The 21,676-nt window shown below is 34.6% G+C and overlaps 1 protein-coding gene across 2 annotated transcripts in view; it reads right to left on the reverse strand.

Annotated features, from left to right (window-relative positions):
* Positions 1-21,676, reverse strand: part of LOC141919629 (protocadherin-17-like) — a 66,775-nt gene that overhangs the window by 29,299 nt on the left and 15,800 nt on the right. Inside the window, exons 2-3 of one of the 2 annotated variants that reach the window (XM_074815571.1) lie at positions 10,764-10,822; positions 10,253-10,595 (exon numbers count right to left, since the gene is read on the reverse strand). In XM_074815571.1, coding sequence (XP_074671672.1) covers positions 10,415-10,595; positions 10,764-10,822 — 240 coding nt within the window. In that variant the 3' untranslated portion in view covers positions 10,253-10,414. Of the gene's footprint in view, positions 1-10,252; positions 10,823-21,676 lie in introns of those variants that run through there. The other variant, XR_012622036.1, reaches the window with a different exon arrangement.

A 21,676-nucleotide genomic window follows, 5' to 3' on the forward strand; every position in this document is an offset into this window, starting at 1 on the left:
GATTGACAGGTTTTGCCTCAGAATTATTATACGTTCCCAAAACAAGCTTTATGATGAAAATAGTGTTTTATGTAAACAAATTTGTGAATTGCTTTAATATTTGCAGTTTTAAAACAAGCATAAAATATTTTAAAGCTTTAAATTTACCATACTGTTAAAATACAGGTTTATATAGGTTACAAAATCGAATTTTCAGGGACATCGGTTAATGATGTCTTATTTCTGTATTTATGCATATGCATGTGTACCTATATAAACAAACACATACTACATATACAGTATTAATAATATTAAAAGAAATAATAAAAGATAAAGGATTTTTGACATGTAGACACCTGAACATCCCCACTGATTTATGAGAGACAGTTTATGTATAAAAAGCTGGAAGAATGTGGTCGTAAATTTAAAAAATATCTTGCTTGTCTTAAATAAAGGGTTTTTTTTTCTGTGCCACAGTATGACTTGGTTATACTGGGCATATGCTCCTCTCAATTTCATGCTGCAGAGGGGAGCAGATGGAATTAAATATAGCTTGGCATGCAGCACAGGGGCAGCCATGGAGCAGTATATTTTAGTACCACACAGGCATTACCAGCTCCATATACATTAGAGATGAAACACAAAAAAGGGCATGTCACCTTCAGGAAAGGGTAGTAGTCAGGGAACATCTGTTATACATGCAGTGTTCCCTGTAGAAAGAACTGAAACATGATGAAATATGCATCAAAAGTTCCCTATGCACTGAGGTACATTAAGTCCCTTTCAAACCATATGAAGCCCACTTGGGGAAGGGAGGTTATTTGAGAGCGGCAGCTGGAATAGGAGAAAGCAGCAGCAGGGAATGGAAACCAGCTGTTCTGCCATTCTGGAAATCGGGATGGGCAGTAGGTGCACAGAGGCTGATACATGGCATGCGTATATGATGTACAGAGAGCAGACAAAGTTTCACTGAGCAGTAATTACTTAACCATGCTGCAGCTCTGCCACTGAGCAAAGTCCATGTTAAATGCTAAGTATTATTATATCGTATCAGGGATTCTTGTTATGAAGCTCTACATATTTCATGTTCCCTGTGATTCTCTAACATGGTCTTCCCATAGAAGATGTTCGCAGAGAAAAGGCTGCAGAACGGGTCAGTGTAAGTGTTCCCTTTCACTAAGTTTTACTCAGGACTAGACAGTATATCGCATCCTCACATTTAATTATGGCATCATAAAAAGCAGGGCTAGAGTGGATCCACTGGCCCTGGGTAGGTCAAAATAAATCTAGTTTATCACTGACAAATGTGTACTTAACCTGTTTTAAAAACTGCCAGGAAGGGGTATTCTTTAACTTACATGGGTACCCTGCTTCAGTGCCTAGATATCTTTATAGCAAAGCTCGCCGTCATATGTAACCTAAATAGCTCTCCCAGCAAATTAAACAAAAAGAAAATAAAAACCAGTCACCATCCTATTTATAACAACTTTATATACACAAAGACTTTTATTATGTTTCACCCCAGTCTTTGTTCCTTTAAACAAACACAAATTCTAAACAAACACTTCTTTCAAATGTCACCCACAGGCCATGTTTTGTAAACCTCTGTTTTCTGCTGTTACTCTCCCTCTTTGTTGATTTTGAATTTGTCCAGATCTTCCTTAAAAATATGCCTACAAACTGGGTACAGTGGCTCTGTCACTAATTAGAGTGTGCTGCAACTCTGGCCCAAATTAAATTATACCACTTTTCTCCCTCTGGAAACCAGGGCATAGGAGAAAAGTAGTATGTGCACAGGAAAAGGACCAGGAAAAGGACAGACTGGATTACTGTATACAGAAATTAGGAGATACTCTTTGTTCCAGAAGAACAAAATACAATTAGTATTATTCCAACTGAAGAACTGATGAATGGAATAATTAACTCCCATCTCTTATTTAAGACACTTCTGTTTTGTCTTCCCCATCCAGACATAAAGCTATTGATTACTTACAGTCCAAGTTCAGGTTTCCAACTAATGTACTTTACAGTAACACCATCTGCAGAATATTAATTTTTTTGGTACAAGAATGTGGCTGGAATATGCAATGGGGTTGTGTTAAAACTTGACTACTACGGCTGTTTAGCATATCTGTATTTTCTGCTGACTCAATAATAGGAGTTACAATCATACAATGATGATTTAAAATGAGAAAGAGAGGAGAACATGTATTCATTTTAATTGTCTCCTTTATATAGCTGAATAAACTCACACACTCTCATATATATATATGTTTTTTAAATCTATAAATCTGTGCAAGCTTAATTAAAAGAAAACTGTAAATACACCATACAAGGATGTTTTCAGACACGGACTAAGAGATAGGAATAGACTTTCTAGACCCATTACAATAGTTTCCATGATATTAAGTATCTAATATATGAATATATGCCCTAAAATATTCATTTTAAAAAGTAAGCAGTCAGAGAACATCCATTTACCACCAAGGGAAATGCATAAAGCCTGAAACAATGAAAACTATCCATTTTCCGATTTCCTTGTTTCAAAAGTTGTTGATCTTTCTATGCCCTCACTTTTCTTTCAATTTATAAAAAGAATCTGAAAAGAAGAATTGTTAGCTGAAGATAATGATTTTGACATAGAAGGCCTTCATCTTACTGAGAACTGCAAATTCTTCTCTTGCTCTTCTAGTGGGAATAAAAAAGATAACTTATGGATTCTAAGCTTTCCAAGAACAAACTGCAGTACAATGACTGTGCTCAGACTTGGGAAAGGCAGTGTCAAAACAGAGAGTACAGAAAGGAAGTAATGAGATTTACACTTATGACAGGGAAGGGATATTCTGCTGTGTTGCCTCTAAAGTAAAGCATGAAGAAATGAGCACCAACAGCTACAGCAGCCAAATATTACAATTTGCACTCACATCTCAGATATGAGCCTTATGGTAACAGACTTGTGATCTTGAAGTGCATGTTATGCATTAATTTGCAAATAAGATCATGAAAGAGAACTCTCTGGAAATTTATTATTACATTTATTGGTACAGTCTAGAACTTTTAAGGTGTTGGTAATAATCTAAATTGATTCAATGGTGAAGCTTCCAGTTGAAACAAAATACAGGGCAAAATATAGATAATTTTCAACCACTGAATTAATTTGTAATTATAAAATAAGTAGAAATAATGGGGGGAAGAAATGAAATTACCTGAAAAATGTAGCATAACACACCAAATAGTGCATAGATGAAGCTGTGCTGAATGGCAGTAATCCCTTTTTTGTTTCACAGTGACATGTTTTGTGTGTGTACAGATGCAGAAAGTTCTTTCTGCATGTTTTGAAAGTCAGTTATAGAAATTTTCCCCCTAATTTGTGGCTAAATACATTAATTAAATGTGGGATATGCTATTCACAAAACTTCACTACTACCAGATACATGATGATAATAATCTGCCAGATGCTGAAACATGCACCTGATTAAAAACCTGGTTTGGCAGAACTCAGCTCCAGTTGAAAAGCAGGATAATAGGCAATAACACGCGGCAATAATAGGCTAAAATACTCTGATGCAAAGTGTATTCACTGTCACTTCAGCTGCCAGAATGTTTGCACTGCTTTTCTATTTTGTATCAATGAAGGCAGATAAGTAAGCAGTCTAGGCATTAAGTTAATCCATCCCTTCTCCATTAGGATGCCACTTCACTTCTTTTTCTGACTTCTTTAAGGACAAACACCTGCTTCCTCAAACTTCTCCTTCCTCACCTGGATAGTCTTGCTTGAAATCCAAGGCTGCTCATATACTTCTAAGAAGAGCACGCTACGAGGGAAACTATGCCTGGCAACACTCCCATCTCTAATGAGGAAGCACCAAACAAACTGGACTCTGCTTTGAAGCACACCCGATCATCGTTCAACCTGATGTCATACAGTGTCACCCACAAATCTAGGCTCAGTATTGAAATAACTGATACGTAAAGCATGAATCTAAATTGACTGTTAGACTAATAGATGATATAAAAACAAAACCAGAAAGATATTCAATGTAACTACAACAGAGGGAAAAAGAAATATTTAGAACTCTGGGTAAATACAAGTTGGCAGATACAAGAGATTTGTCTTTATTTTGCCCAAATCCATCATATAATTTGCTCAATACATAATACAGCAACAGATATGTCACATATTACTGGGTATTAAGATGAGAAAGGTTATGACAATCATCTGTACAGCAAAGGCAACTGACCTGTATTTCTCTCTCTAGTTCATTAGTTTAGGTTCAAAGGGAGATTATTCTGATCTCTCAAAAAAGGGCATTACAGAACATTTGCATAGTCTAGCTCAGCCTAGGTAAGGAAGCCTTGCAAAAGTGTTACCCAGATCATCTTTAAATGAGTGTTTGAGATCAAGGCACATAGAACATTTGAAACTTTTATGAGTACTCCTCTGACTAAAAGTGAAATACATTAATTTAAAAGTTTAACGCCAATAGAAGTTTCAATATTACCATTCAACACGGACTTCATAAAAGGATGAGACCAATAATAATGCTGCTAATGCTCTTAAATTTAGAAGTACTGTTTCACTGAACAAGGTACTCACAGCAGAAAAGTAGGAAGGAAGTACTGGCAGTGACTTAAACATCATAATGAATATGTTAAACACACTGAAGTGGACATTGAATGAATATAAATATGGCCTTATTCTTCATAAAAGTCTGTAATTCCACATATATTTTTAGTCTTAAATTAAAAATCCCAGTATTAGTATGAAGCCAAAATCAAGTAACTCTGGGGTGTTAACAAATTTGGTCGATTAGAAGCATTTACAGACTAGATAAATTAGTCTTTGACCTATGCTAGTCATCATCTAGGATCACACATGTGCTTGTATAAAGCACAGAAGCCAAAAAAAGGAGAAAAATATGAGGCTAAAATCAAATGAAAGGGGGGGAAAAAAATTCATTTTGTGTGGGCTTCACCTAAGCACTTCCAGAATTTACAGTTATAGAAACAGAATGGAATCACAGAATCGTTTAGGTTGGAAAAGACCTTTAAGACCACTGAGTTCACCATAAACCTAACACTGCCAAGTCCACCACTAAACCATGTCCCTAAGCACCACATCTACACATCTTTTAAATACCTCCAGGGATGGTGACTCAACCACTTCCCTGGGCAGCCTGTTCCAGTGCTTAATAACTTTTTTCATAAAGAGATTTTCCCTAATACCCAGTCTAAACCTTCCCTAGTACAACTTGAAGCCATTTCCTCTTGTCCTATCACTTGTTACTTGGGATAAGAGACCAACACCCAGCTCGCTACAACCTCCTTTCAACTAGTTGTAGAGGCTACTACTAGGTCATACTAAGAAAATGAAAGAGACTCTTACCTGGATAACAGACATAAGTGAAGAATGGGTATTGCATGCAAGCCCTGATCTACAACAGCAAGTTAGCATCTTACCTGACCATGTTAGAGGTAAGCGACTTGGAAGGGACAATAGTCCTAGACATAAAGACCCTTAGGTGGCGTCAGAACAAGTAGTGCAGTCTGACAGCTATTCACATTCTGGACACAGACAGAATGTGATAGGAGATATTCTGTCCAGGGGGAAAAAAAAAAACTGTGGGAGGAAGCAATGTTGAACAAAGTATTTCACAGGTCATGCCAGCTCTGGGGGGACTCCCAGCCTCCATCGGTTTCTCAGTGGAGGCCATCACCAACTCAGAGAACTTTGAAAAGAAATATTTCTCCACAAACTTCTTTTCCATTATCTCATTAAGCTGATGTACTCATAAAATAAGCCATCATCCCCAATGACATGGAAAGCATTGGTGATGATGTCAGACAGCAGAAATTTGCTTGATGAACTTTCTGCACTTATCAGTCTAGACTGATTCTCACTCAGTTAAACAGAATGGATTTTAATTATCTTACAGACTCAAGCAAGATTAAGGCAAGAAAATCAATGTATAGTTCAGAAAAAATCTTGGTAAAAAATTCTGATAATTTCTGCTCTGCTGCAGATGGATAATGCAGAATACTCGATTTCAGAGATCATTCTTGTTCAAAAATTGAGAATATAAATGTACAAGTTACTACAGACTCATTCTGCGAATGTGTTCAGTGGACAAACTCAAGAACCAGTATTCATAGAGATTCCACAGCACTGATACAGTTTTTATTCCTAAATGATGCATGCAGGACTGCATCAGCTGTGATGTAAATGTATTTTTGTTGTGAAGATGAAGAAAGAAGTATTATATTTTTAAGTTATATTAAATATCTCTTTTTTTTTCCTGAAGATACATTACAGTCATTTTATACTAGTCATCTATATCCTTGATTGAAATGATGGTGTTCTACAGAGAAGCCTGGTGAGTAATAGAGGTCCTAGAGGACTCTCTGACACCAACACTAAAGAGTTTCCTTCTACCCTTCCTCCAAGGAGATGGCTCCATTTTCTGTTTATTCTCAGGATCTGTGCTACTGTTAAGGAGGCAACAGAACATGCAGAAATACCCCCTTTATGGAATGCAGGTGTGAACAGCAAGCAAACGTGTTGAAAGAAAGATGTAATGCAAGTGATAAAGCAAAAAGTCAACAATAAAGTTACCAAATCTGGAGATAATTAATCCCTTGGATATTTTTGACAGTGACATGAAAATATAGATTTATGTTAAAGCAAAGAAACATAGCAAAAAAACAAAAGAAAAAGGAAGGAAAAATTCCTGGGAAAATCTATCAAAGAAATGATTTATGTGTAACTACAGAAAAGTTCATAACTCTATATTGTTTTACTGATTATAAGGTAAATATATCCAGGATTCATTAAGAAAGGTATAAAATATACATCTTGCTGTTGTACTGCTTCCTTGTAGATATCATTTATGGTTTACGATATCATTTTCAGCTTTGGATATCTTTTCAAGAAATACAGATTATAGCTGTAATGCTTAAACCATACCAAACAAAAAGATTATTCTGTTATTTAAATATAAAATGTGAATAATATATGCTACTTCAGGTGGAACAAACAGGTAACTTGACAGATGTATTCAAACTTAATAATTCTAAGTCTTCTAAGTAGAGTGATCTCAAAGTGTCCAAACTAGTGATGGGGTTTAAAGTCTTAGAAACAGCAGTGAAAAAAGAGAGGTAAACAAAACAAATTTATCTAAAACCATTCCACTGAAAGAGTAGCAGGCATATGGAGCAAGCTGCTTAGTAAGACAGCTAATTCAGATTGCGTTAAGTAAGTTTAAGAGACAGCTATATATTTTTATGCAGAAAGTGGCTTGGAATTCACAGCAAGAGGATATATGGTTGAGATAACTAAAAAGGGACATGCTTATTTTAACACAAGATTTACTGTCTTGATAACTTTTCTTGGGTTGGGTTTTTTTCCCCTTTCTTTCCATTAAAGCCAACTGATGAGTTTTCATAAGCATTTCATAATGATATCTTAATTTGCATTATCTTTCCCACTTGTGTGAATGTTTACAACCACCACTGCTATCTGGAGATATCTTCCTTGAAATCAAATATTTTAATAGTAAACTTACCGAGGCTTTACCATCCACTGTTTTCACTATTTTAATGTAAATCATAAAGTAATCTTGATTGCCTTCCATCCTATGCTGAAATCAGAAGATGTCTTGTCTACAAAAGTTATTTTTTCATAAAACTTCTTATTTCTCTCTTCCTGATAGAAGAACAGTTCCTGTATTGCTACTGACACAATTTTTGTCTCAGTATGATCATTTCATTTTCAAGCTGTCTAGTCTATAGTTGCTCAAAACTGTAGTTAAACTACTGGTACCACTAGCATTCTTATTACTGACATGGGTAGAATTGGACCCGTGACAATAGTGTTTGGAATCACATACAGAGGATGTCAAACTCAAACTTAACTCATTTTTAAATTAGGAATCTCAAGTCAAGATCCTCAATTCACAGCTAATCCTGATCATTTTTCAAAAATGCCAGAAGACCTAATAATTAGCACTGTTCTAAAAGCAGAAATTAAACTATTTTAAATATCTTTAAACAACAGTAATCAAGCCTGCAACTTTGCTACAAAATAGTGAATTCCCATCCCTGTGCACAACCCAGGATGATGACAGAACCCCAAGTTCTGATACTGCCTCACGCGCTGCTGTAGACAATTGTTTCTAGCAAGCTGTCCATTTCCTTTTCCCAGAAAACATTTTTTCTCTAAAGAAAACACAATCCTTTTCTATCCTAATCACATATATCGTATTTCTCACTCTCCTTCAATTTGGCTTATGACTAGAGAAAGCAATCTTGTTTCTCTTCCTTCAAAAGAGAAAAGTTAGTTTGGGCTAAGAGCCCTAATTGTACTAAGCTCAATGACAAACAATCGTTGGTTTCATTGGGAACACCACATTGCACCACATTTGTTACTGCAATGATTGGTAACCCCATAAGGTGCTTACTGCAGGTTCAGTTTTCATAATATGCCAATGATTTTATTACAGCACACTTGAGATGGAAGAGTTCGTACAAGTAAACAAGTGGATATCATTACCATTTGTAATTATATTTAGGAGGGAAAAAAGGGGAAAAAAAGAAAAAAGTAGTCTATCTCTCTATCCTCATTCTTTTTTTTTTCTCAGTAGGAAAATTCACATAACACCTGCTGCTGCAGTTCAGTGGCTGACAGTACTTAATATTCACAGTTCAATATATGTTTAATAAGAATGTGAGGAATTCATATGAGCCACTGGAATAAGTTGTTTCTTGATGAATAGGGCCCCTCATCTAGATATAATGACAAGTGCAAACCTCCATATAACTCCTTGCATTACAATGAAAACAAGCTACAGGAATGGTTGGCTTAATCTCCCTACTGGAGTTTTTATATTTTGACCAGTATTGGGCTTGATGCTGCTGGACAAACTGCAGTATTATGAACCCTGGCCATACCATCCTTTTCCAAGAAACCACGTTTTTAATGTGAATAGTAAATCATTTTCCTAATGAAACTTTTAAAATTCTAGAACTCTTTCATGGCCATGCTTGATAGATAGGAATCCAGAGATTTTGTCTTTTTCTTCCACAAAACTGAGAGAATTAGACACACACTCAAACAGCTTCTTAAAAAAAAAAAAAAAAAAAAAGTCCAGTACTGCATCTTTATACAGATCAATGTCCAATTATAAGCAGAGTTGCTGTGGCAAAAGGTCAGGAAAAAATAATCTTTCTGGCATTTATTACTTGGAAAATAAGGTCATGTATGAGGTCCACCTTCAAATATATACAGAATAAATTATACTGCAGCATTCTAAATATTCTACGCAGCAAAAATTATATTACAATCTCAACATAATCAGAAAAATGAAGTTGAACATGTATTTCCTGATGACTGTACTATAGATCAGACTAGGCTAAGAGGCAAAAAACCTAGGCCAAATTAATCAATAATTAATAAAAACCTTACAATATTTTTCTGCTTAATTATAAATATATCTTCTTATTAAGGCTGACTTATTTAATAGTCTTTTAACTGGTTAACACTGAATCATCTTCCCCACAACAAACTAATATAATAGTAAACATACAAAACATTTAAAAATAATTCAGTGGTGCACTTATTGCTTACAGTCTAGAAGTAAAATACAAACACACACAATTCTGGACTACTCTGATGCTTTTAAGAAAAAAGTGTCCCTTTTGAAAAAAAAGACCTCATAATTAGATAAAAGACATCTGGAAAAAAATGAATTTGATACAGAGTTTGAGGAAATAAACATGCTTGTTTGTCAGAACAAATGCTTGCAGAGAGCATTGTCATCGTCCTAAGTCATTTTAGATGTTTCAGGCACTTATCTTTGGTACCTTCACAGGATATGAATGAAATTATACTGAAAATCAGATTATATTATTATTTGACACTTCTCACACTACTATTAATTGTGAAATCAACATTACAAATAGGAAAATACATCCATGAAATGAAAACATCTTCTGATCCAGTTTTATTCTTGCCTGATATCCTGAGCCTGCCTTTTTGCTTTTCGCTCTTCTCCAAACTACGTGAGCAATGTAAATGACTGGCATTCTTCTATCTGTTGTAGTCATGACTAGTTTGAATTTCCAAATCATCCTTTGGCAGAAGGACTGTATATAATATATCACAGGCAATGCCAGTGGAGATAAAATATATTTTAATCATTTTAAAAAAGTACTAATTTTTTTTTTTTGCTTTTTTTAATCTACTTTGGGTACTTGTGGTTTCATTTCATGTTCATTCTGAAAGATACTGAGCGGTTTTTGCTCTGGGCTAGCTACAAGATTTACTGTTTTCTCTGATAGTATTATCAGTGGGCTATTCTACCCTGATAAACTGCAACTGCAAAACTAATAGGTTTATAATGATGGCTTAAACTCTACGCTTTTGTAAGCATTGGAGGCTTCACTCACCTTGTTCAAGTGGCTGGCTTTTAGTTGAAGTAGTTTTCATCTTGAGTGCCTCCCTAACAGACATGTCACAGCAGGAGCCTTTGTTAGTGTCTTGGTCACTGTCAGCCTGATCACTGTCCCCATGCCCGCTGTCCCTCAAGCTGGCTCTTTCTGGATCCTTGAACGTGGAGCTACTGAAATACATATTTAAAAAAAAAAAAAAAAAAAAAAAAAAGAAAGAAAAAGAAAAAAGAGAGAGAGAGTTGTATTTACTTGTTCTAAGTTGAATTGTACTCTCTGGCAAAGCAATTTTGACAAGAATGCAAATGGGGAAGCCGAGAAAGTTATTTAATAGGCCTTACCTTTGAACAAACTGCTGCCTGCTGCCCATGTAATTGGGCTCTGCGGGAAAATTGTCTGTCTGTGAAAGAGAAGGAAAAAAATACGTATAGTTGTAACTGGACAAATCTCCTGCAGAGCAACAAGATTTCCTAGAGGAGAAATGATTAATAATTCAAAAATTCCCTTAATCTTCAGATTTGTACATTTTAATTAAATTGGAAAATGCGGGCATGTAATTATGTGTTCAGAACAATTAAATGATTCCGGTCCACAAATTACCTGCTAAAGTAAACAATGAAGCTCCAATAAGTGGTATTCTCTGTTAGTAACCTGACAGATGACACTGTTTATGTTTTTTCATTAGTTAGATATTAAGACTGATGGTTCTTGAAAATGAGAGAAAAAATTACTTTTGCATATTACAAAAGTGAATTATTCAATAATACTATTTTTTAATCATAATTACATCATCTACTGGGATTCTGAAGCCTTTATCGCTGTAATATAATTCCATATATTCCTACATTACTCTTGAATTTAAAAAAATAAACAAAAAATCAAGAAAATTTATGGCAGATTAGCTGTGGGGTTTCTTAAATGCTACTGGAAAAGTGCAAATATGAAAATATTTGGGTTTTCTCTCTTTAATTTTCATCAGTATTAATAACTATATCAGAAAAATGAGAACCACACATGCAAACAAGAACATTAAATGATTGCTGAAGACAAGTAGTTTTTAAAAGAAGATACTTTTATTAAGTCTGTCATGAGGATATATTTGGCAGCATGAGCTTAGTAACTGTAGAAGCACAAGTATTTACAGCATCCAGACCAACATGGAGTCCTGCCAAAGGGAACTGAATTCCCCTTGTATCATCAGCTGAAGTTCTTTGGGAGAAAGAGAGACTATCTTTCACAAAACTCCATATACTGTACATTCACACACGTCACTTCTTCTTGCAGCTGACCTAGTGACAGAGCTTCTACTGTTTTCTGCATCACTTCATATCACACCATTATGCTTTGCAGCAGCTATGAGTTTTACAACAGCATCTAGAATATCAGTATCGGTAACACAGGCAGCGCTCACTTAATGGAGCAGAAGGCCCAAGGTAAGGTTTAATGTTGCACAACAAGTGTTTACACAAGTGACTGGTGTCTTAGATATTTGTTTTTCCCTGCCACTCCCCACTCCAGTTTTTTAGCTTTGTTTTGGTTCTATAGGCAGGTGGTAATTAGAAATATTTGTTAATTCTTGTATGGTTGGACTACTGGAGCTTGGAAAAGATGCATGAATTTGTATCTGAAATTTAACAGTCACTGCTGTTTGCAACACAAAATAGGTGGCCACCTACCACTCTCAAGGTACACGTGAAATAGATGTGCTTATATACCACAGATATCTTGTGCCATTTACGGAAGGAACAGAAGATAAAGAATTATCTTTTGTTTGGCATTTATGAAATCAGTTCACACTGTATTTTCTTCTTGTTTCTAGTTAAATTCTTAGGTTCAAAAATTATAACACCTGTGTTCACATTTTGAAGCAATTTCTAATTTAAGCGGTGGAGTACATAGCATTGTATATGTCATTACAAAAATAATCTGATGTTTTATCAGTAAATTTTCTTTTATGATAAACTGTACGACGGAATCAGTTTTTACTCATCTATTTTCAAAATATAGCATAAAGCACCTATGCCTGTAATTATAAATTATTTTTTATCATATCAAAATTGCACATAATTTGGAAATCTGGGTGTTTATGTGCAACTAGAGACTTGTTCTTCAGCAGCATTATTAAAACATGGGTTTATGAAAGTTCTTAAATACTGCCTAAGAAATGCAAACAATACGCTATGTTACAGAAGGAGAATTCTGAAGATCTGGGACATCAGACTCTGTGTCGTGTCACTGCTTTTCCAAGCCAGCATTTCAGAAGCTAATGATTTCAGCTACAGGTATTCAAACTTTTTAAAATCTGGACACTTCAATTAGGGGGCAGTTTAGTGGTTTGAGCTTAAAAACAGACAAGATCTTGGTTTAAATATATGCAATTAGAAAAAAAGCTTGTCTTAACTTTTAACATGTTTCAAGTTATAAAAACAAACATTGAAAACAGAAAAAAGGAAGAAATGGAGGCATAAAGATAAATATTTCAGCATTCTTATAAGTAATCTCTTCAATGTAGCACATCATATTTTGGAAGCAGCCTTAATTCTGCCATTTATTCTTTTCTTGTCACAAATTGTAAACTAGTATCTCTCTTGTGTGCAGCAAATCTACCTCATATATATATACACATATAATCATTGTGACACTCACAGAGCCCAATACTTCTCAACTCAAATAAACCTTTACAATTGCAGAACTCACGTCTGTTTTCTAGGTCTAGTATCTCAACTATAGATGCCCAGGAAAACTGACCTTATGCTTTTACTTGCATAAGATATCTACCTCCTCCTAAACACAGCTGCTACTAGAATCAACATTTCCATTTTTTATGTTATTGTGAGGCAAAATGCCTGCTATAAACTGCCTTTTCAATAATTCTCTGTCATTAGAAAAATCAGACTTCTGCCCTAATTATAACATCTCCTTAAAGATGTTGCTAAGAACTTATCTATAAGCTGGACCACAGTAAGAGCTGGTCATACTTTTTCTTTCTACTTTTTCATAGCAAAAAAAGCATTTTGCACACCCTGGGCTAGCCAAGATATAAAGTTTAAAACAGAAGTTATGACCACATCTTAGCTGCCATCCTAAAAATGGAAGCCTCTTCTGAGAAATTCTGTATTTATGGTAATCATTAATGACATTTAACTCAATAATGATTTGACCAATTTTTTTCATATTGTTACTTTGCAGCAATACAAACAGTTGGGTGCCATGTTACAGTGAGTTCCTTGCTGCAAAAGAACAAATGTAGATACTTGGTAATCATATACAGCCACAGAGCTCAGAGTTGAATTCTTTTCCTTCTGCTCTAAAAACATTAGACCTTCTTCTATGAACTATGAAAGTCTGATGTTTGTGTTGAGCTGTAACAGAGCATTCTAAGATACAGACAGCAAAGAGAGAATTACTTCATGTATAATAATATCTATACACAAATTTGGATACTAAACAAACATTTAATTTTAAGGCTAGGTGTTTTAGAGGAATCTTAGGTAAGCATCCACTTCACAACAGATTACAGAGAGATATAAATGTCTAACTCCCTTAAAAAACTTTTCTTTTTCTTTTTTAATCCCAGTTGAAGTGAGAGGTCATATACTTAAAATTTTGATACTTCAACATCTGTGGAAGTGACATTACATATTTCAGCTCATGCATTAATCATACCTCTTTACACTGAATAGCTGTAACTCTAAGAAATGAGTGCTACTTTAAAAATCTATCAACAGCAAATAAACTATTTGTTCTTCTCTGTGTATACAGCCCTTTCTAGGAAATTAGAACAACTGTGTCTCCCTGTTTACCTCCAGTTTTCAGGTAGGTTTCAGGTCACCTGCAGATAACCATCTAAAAGTTAGTCACCTACTCTGAGCTAATCAGCTAAAATTGCTCTATAAGCATTTAGAGACATACAAGATAATTTGTCCCATTTTGGGCATCTAGCTTTAGGTACATACTGCTCCTGGAAATTACTTTCACTAATAACTAGGGAAATCTATATGGCCAGCAAGATGCTCAGTGTAATAGCTAAAGCTAAGCAAGATGCATCCTATCAGAAGTGAATTACATGGAATTACAATCTCCTGATAAATAACCAAAAAATACTCAAATGTCAGCACTGTTAACCTCCTGAAGAACAAAATAAAACAAGCTCCATCCTCACCCTCCCCCAAGAAAACCCCCAGAAATAATCCATCTCTGAAAGTTACCAGAGTTAAATAACTTGAAGAATCATTTACTGGCCAATGTCTGCTTGAACATGTAGACCATCTTTGAAGAGCTGTCGTCAACTGTCTATAAAACCTTTCATTCTCTTATGCATATTAGGGCTTCTGTATATAAACTTCAGTTGGTGCTAAGTATTGCTCTCATATGGTGAATTTGGAAAACTGAATTTTATAAAATCAAATTTAAAACATTCCAAAGTTTGCAAGTCAACTGTTAAGGTTCTACTAATTAATTTTAGAGTGGCTATGATTTCCAAAAGTTTAATCTAGAAAAAGGAAAATGAAGAACTATAACCAAGAACAGAGTATGAGAAGCAAATTCCTCATAGGATCCATTAACCTCAAATAATCTCGTAAGAAAAAAAAAGAAAAAGTGAAAGCTTTGTCACTGGAAACAGTTTCAATGAACCTGGAAAAAGCATTACACAATGAATTATGAGGAATATTTTTAGCAATGAGCTACATTAATCTCTTTTTTTTTTTCATAAATTCATGTTCACAAGGTATATGTGTTGACTTCTGTTGAAATATTTTGATAGTTTTATAAATAAAAAGACATTCCACTGTGACTCTGCACACATATATATTTTTTCCAAAAAAAGTCAGGATTAAAATTACAGCCATCATATTAATGATATTAATCAACCAGAATTCAGGGATTCTACTACTGCTCAGTAAGACAATGGTAGAGGACTTCACAAGGTTTCTGCTTTCCAGAATTCCTACAAAAAGAAGTCTGTCTGTTGAAGACTGGAAGTTCCTAGTTATTTTCCTTTTTTTCTTTTTAATCAAAATCTCTTTTACACCACCATTCTGAAGATTTTTAGCAATCTTTGGTGTATTCCATACTGTTTTAATAAAATCTGAGAAAAAGAAGAGGTTTTCAATTTGACAGGTGTCTCTCATAAAAAAATAAAATCTTAGAATCAACATGACTACAAAGAAAAAAAAACAGAGAAAGTGAGAGAGAGAAGGTGGGGAAGATGAGAGAGAAATGCAATATTTAAACATTCTTGACAAATTATGCCCAGAAATAATTGTCATATTAGGGAAGGATGTATTTTAAAATGTAAAAAAAAAAAAAGTACTTAAACATTAATCAGATTTATGAATATTAGACCACTAGAATATTCATAATTTTTTCTCAGAATTACAAGAACAAGTATCACATTTTCAAAAATGATTCAATGCGACTTTATTTTATGTAAGTGTTCATACCTGGAACTATAATAAAGCAAAATGTCTTTGCTGACTCTAACTTTTTTTTTAATTAAACATTAAATGCAAAAATGAAACATCTCTCCCCTTTATCAGACTGCCACTTAATGCCTAACTCAAGCATCTTCTGTGTCTTTTCTTGAAAAGCATAATTCCAAGTATTCACCCTTTCCCCATGAAACAAAGATCTTATATAATGGCAATCACTTTTGAAGACAAGAATTATATTCTGCTAAATCTAGTTTTGAAAGAGCAGACAATTTTCTTCATTTTGTTAGGAACAGTTTGGGTTCAACATAGTACAATTTCTCACAAAGGCTCCTCACTATAAGACTTCCAGTGAGTGTATCCACTTAGCCTAAACTAGTAGCTTTTGTTTTCACAAAACTTACTTCTTTAAGAAAATATATTAGCCCAATAGCAAAAAAAAAAAAAAAAAAAAAAAAAAAAAAGAGAACTGGGTATAAACTTCTAATAAGTTATTCCACCTTTTTGAAGGACAAAATTAAATAGGCTGTTTTAACAAACCTTGTCCTACTATGTGCTCTCCATTCATTCTTTTGAAAATGTTTTTGAGACATAATTTATATGACATGTACATATTTGGAAAGTTTCACACTTGCTGTAAAATGTGTATTTTGGTTTTAAAAGGCTTACGGTGTGTTTATGTGAATTTCTGACATATGTAACATTCTTCAAAAGCACATTAAAAAGACAGAGCAACAAAAACAGTCAGATGCACAAGTCAGTATCGTTCACCAGGGTGCTGTACTCTTTATTGATGAGGGCTGGTGGCTTGTGTTTTCTTTTTCTTGACCGAGAAAAGAAAGGGAAAGAAATCCAGAGCTATTCAGTCAAATGTACAGAGTGACTTCTCAAAAGTGAAACTCTGGAGACAGAGACTACCACCCTTTCCTGTAAGCTAAGGAATGCAGACTTTCCCCATATAAATGCCTAGTCCCTGTATTATTTTATCTTAGCAAGTACTGTATTTGTTACAAAAAAAAAAAAAATTGTTGGTTTATTGCTTAAGCATTCATAATAAGGTACTGAAGATATTTCAGTTGTGTTTGTACTACTGATTTAAGAAAACAATTATTTCTCAAATTTTTACAAGTTTACTCAGCAATGTACAAGACACAAAAGAAGACAGAAGCCTAGACTGCAAGGGATTTAACACAGTGCAAGGATCAGAAGTCACAAGACCACGTCAAGCTTCCTCTCACCTCATTGATGGTTACATAAGTCTGAAATCTGAAGAAGTTAAAAAGTCACTATAGAGAGACATATTTTTAAGTGACCCTGGTAAAAAAGTAGACTTGAAAGACACTCTAAAGTTGAGGTGAGACCAGACCCTGATCAGATATTTTGATATGAAATAAAAGATTGAAGTCTTTCAGGAACAAGTTTGGCTCCTCATCAGTGGGGAACTCAGTTTAACAAAAGCCTTCAACTTCTCAGCCAGAGCAGATGCAGGATATGTGTTTAAGGGCAGACTGCTCTCTCTGAGAAAGATAGGACTAGGGAAAAGTGTGGAAACTGAACGTAAAACTTTCTTCTACCCAGACTGCTGTTTGTTTCACAGTGGTTTCAGCTTTCTGAGCCTCATTCTATTTTGCACTGGAGAGACATGAAATGTAAGCATCTAAAGAAATTAGCATTGTCTGGGAAGAGAATGTGGAAAGTTGTCAAATGGGACTAGGAATAAGTAATTATAATACAAGCTCTTAAAATGAACTACTTTTTGGAGAAGCTGCAAGATCAGAATGTAGGAAGAGGTGCCAAACATCACACTACCTAAAGAGCTTGAGCTGAAAGTACAATAGCTCTGCTTCTGCTATCACGGTGTCAATAAATAAACATAATGAAATTCATGACACATTATTGCATTGCTCTGTACTGCCTCTATTCATTTAAAAATGATGAACACATTTAAAATAATTCACAACTTGTCAAATGCTTGTGAGCAGTGCAGTTAGACTGGTGCTTTAAGAGGCATTTGTGAAGATCTTCCAAGAGAGCTTGATACAACTTATATCAAAGTAAAGATGGAAGTATGGGAAAACAGAACAATAACTACTTCACCTGAATCTGCTAGTACAGTTGCATTGAACATTGCAATGTTCACCAATGATATGTACTTACTGAAGATACTCTGTCAATAAAAACCACATTAAGAACCTTTTGAAAGAGCTTCCCTGTCAATTAGGCTGCAGATACATTCTATCGCTCCAGTTTTCCTGTCAGTTTAATATACTGGATCATATTAACAGTACTTGCTTGTCAATAAGGCAAATCCGAATCCTATTAATGGAGTTATACTGCCAATATAATCGGCTTCCTATTTATCGAGCTCCCCAGTATTTGGGAAAGCTGTGAAATGGGATTATAAGGTTAGGTTACATACATCTGTCTCTATATTACATAAGTATTTTAGGAATTCTATCCTGTTGTGTAAAGAAACACATGTAATCAGTTTTTTCCATTACATAAACTTCAGATGACAGAATAGTATCATTGTTTATCATTGCCGAGGAAACATTAAGTCATACTCATTTATCACATTATGTTTCCTGCTTGCTCTAAGTAACACTACTATTTTGTAAGACAGTCTACTTGTGTGCCACACATATAGAACTGCTAAGAGATGTATGCACTCCACCCCACCTGCACAAGATAATATCTGCTCCAGAAAACAAAAGGAAAGAGATAAAACACATTTTAGGAACAAAATATGAAGCACTCCACAATTTCAATGCTTATTTAGTCCTCGTACTGTGCTGTATAAACTTGGTGGAAACTCAAGCTTGTAAGTATAATTCTAGTATAACAGAAACCCCTGGAAATAATTAATAAGAGGTAGTAGTTCATGCATTAAAAAACAGTAGAAGTTCAGCAAGCCTTCTATTTAATAGAAGCCTTAATGAAGTTGAACATTAGTTGCTTTTAACCACATTCAATATTAAATAACTACTTTGACTGGATTAGCAGAATATACAACAGACCATTAAACCCGATTATATTTAAAAAATCTTTTGCTTAAAAAAAAGAAAAAAGAAAAAAGTAATTGCATTGAAATGTACTGGGCATTCTCTTATCAAATTAACTCTCTAGGTCTAACTTGAAAATATGGATTTAAAAAAACATGGTCCGAAAAGACAGTTAAAGGTCAATGAATCAAGTTGCCAATTATATTTTCTGGTAGCAGATGGGTGCAATGAAACCTAATGATTGAATTTGAAACGCTTTAATGCACCTTTTATCTATGGCTTCCACCATGTTGAGTCTACCTTAGTATTCCTAACAGATATTATGTTTACCGCATAACAGACTCAACTACAATTAGCTAACTAGAATGAAATCTGTATGTATCACAATATCCAGCTTATTCTAAGAATATCATACCATGAACTCAAAATAACAATACATTTGAGCGTGCATCTTTAATAGCATTTGTGGGTTTTTTAATTTTTCATTCCAGTCTACATGTTAAATATGAAGTCTAGAAATTAAGACATTAAGATCAGAAACTTAAAAACATAGTGCCTTGAAATTTAAGATGATCAAAATACTTGTTATAATTTCAAAAATGCTTTCTCTCCTTGTGTTTAGAACCCTTTTTTCTGTATGAAACAACCTTATCTTTCCTTTCTTTCTCTTTTTCTTTCTTTCTTTCTTTCTTTCTTTCTTTCTTTCTTTCTTTCTTTCTTTCTTTCTTTCTTTCTTTTTTTCTTTCTTTCTTTCTTTCTTTCTTTCTTTCTTTCTTTCTTTCTTTCTTTCTTTCTTTCTTTCTTTCTTTCTTTCTTTCTTTCTTTCTTTTCTTTCTTTCTTTCTTTCTTTCTTTCTTTCTTTCTTTCTTTCTTTCTTTCTTTCTTTCTTTCTCTTTCTTGTACATAGATTCTACAGTGCAATTGTGAGTTCCTGGCATTTTATTTTTAATTTTGAGATGTATCTGAAAGCTCTTACTCGGCAGGAATTCCCAGTGAAGCCAGTAAGTGTTGTAGGATTTGTCCTATTCTTACCACTGCTGTTTTCCTGTTTCTAAAAGCAACATATCACAAATGTTTTCTGAAGAGATAAAAGCTTATGAACACTGCAGTACTATAGAGTGGAGAAGGAGATCATATTATGTCCTTTTAACACTGACAAACTGTTTTGTACTCATAATATTTAGTAAGGGGAAACAGAGACACTGGATATTTTAGATCTGTTAAGTTTGTGTTAACATTTATACACTATGTTTACCTTCTTCTGTCCAACCCATACTCTCACTAAAGGCAACAATAAAACTCCCACAAGCCATGACCTGAGGTCCACTGAAATCAATGGATGTTTTCAAATTGGTTTCAATAGCCCTTGGATCAGCCTGCTTACTTCAATTATGGGATAAGCGAGGCTTTACATAGCGTGCTACATTCCCACAGATACATATGTTGTATGCTGAAGAAAGCTGCAAAGGAGCAGGAAGAAGATTATATACTGACAGAAAATGAGAAGAAACTCTTCAATATAATATTCCTTTATCCCAGCATATGGTCTTCTCTATGGTCGGCATTTAAACAGATTTGTAATGGCAGTGACAGGGAAAGGTGATTAGCTAGGCAGCAAATACTGTGTGTGGCACAGGACTCCAGTTCTATGCTTCTTCCCTACAGAGTGAAAAAAATTAACAACAAAGATAAAGCAGGACTTGGTTCTGAAGCCACACTGCCTGCACAGAAAACACACATAAAGAGAAACACTGAAGCTTTCTTCCTAGGTGACGGTCAGAACAGAGGTAAAACTAGATTACCTCCCTCCCCTTAGAGCTCCAACCTTATCCCCTTTCTGTTCCTAAAATCCTTACCCAGAAAAGCAATGATTCCCTTAAAGTCCTTAGGAATTAGGAAGAAAATCACAGATGTTAGAACTTACATTTATTATCTCTTTCTAATTTGTTATTTAGGTCATGCAACTCTTTATTTCAACATGTTGTTAAAAATCCCCAGCAAGGTGTTCTATAAACATTTTGTGACAGGATACAAAGCCCTACTTTCACACAAATACCTCAGCATAATTATTTCCTCTTAGCACTAGAAGAAGACATACCACTAAATATGCTGCCAAAATAATGGCTGGATTTATGACAGAATAGTAGATCATCAAACTTTACAGCCTCACATGCCTGTGCAAGGAGATTTTCAACTGCAAAATGGTGATGAGTTGATTTATTATTTGTGACATAAAATAAATAATTTAGGCTTGCACAAATTTAGCAAGAGGTTCTGTCCCTAAATATATTTTAGAGCCATAACAGTCATGTGCCTATGATGAGGTACCTCATAAAATGAAAAGTTTGATTGAATACACCCTGAATATAGTACCAGTGGTCAGGTAGGCGTGGACAGAAAAAATAAGGTCTTTTGGCTATAAAGCTTTGTATAACCATCCACAGCTCTGTTACTTCAATGTTAGCTTACTGCAATGACTTCATACAGGATTCTATATAAAGTTGATTCAGAACAAGCAAAAAAAAAAGTTATGTTTCTTGATAGGATCACCTCATCTAGAACATAACACTCTTTTATGTAGGGATCACCGCAGGTAAACTATAAACTCATAGGTATTTAAGGGATGACTGTGACCTGCAAATTCTCAACAGCCTGGGAACAAAATGTTCTGGATTACCCCTCTCATTACAGTTTGCTGTACCGAGACTCTGAAAACAGATTTTGCTGTTAAAATAATGAAGATCCACATAAGAAATGTTCTCTGCAAGAATTCCAGGATTAGGAAAAGTCCCCTTTCTGTTCCAAACCGTTGTTGGATTG

This window comes from Strix aluco, chromosome 2 (assembly GCF_031877795.1).
Source record: "Strix aluco isolate bStrAlu1 chromosome 2, bStrAlu1.hap1, whole genome shotgun sequence".
Classification (NCBI taxonomy): domain Eukaryota; kingdom Metazoa; phylum Chordata; class Aves; order Strigiformes; family Strigidae; genus Strix; species Strix aluco.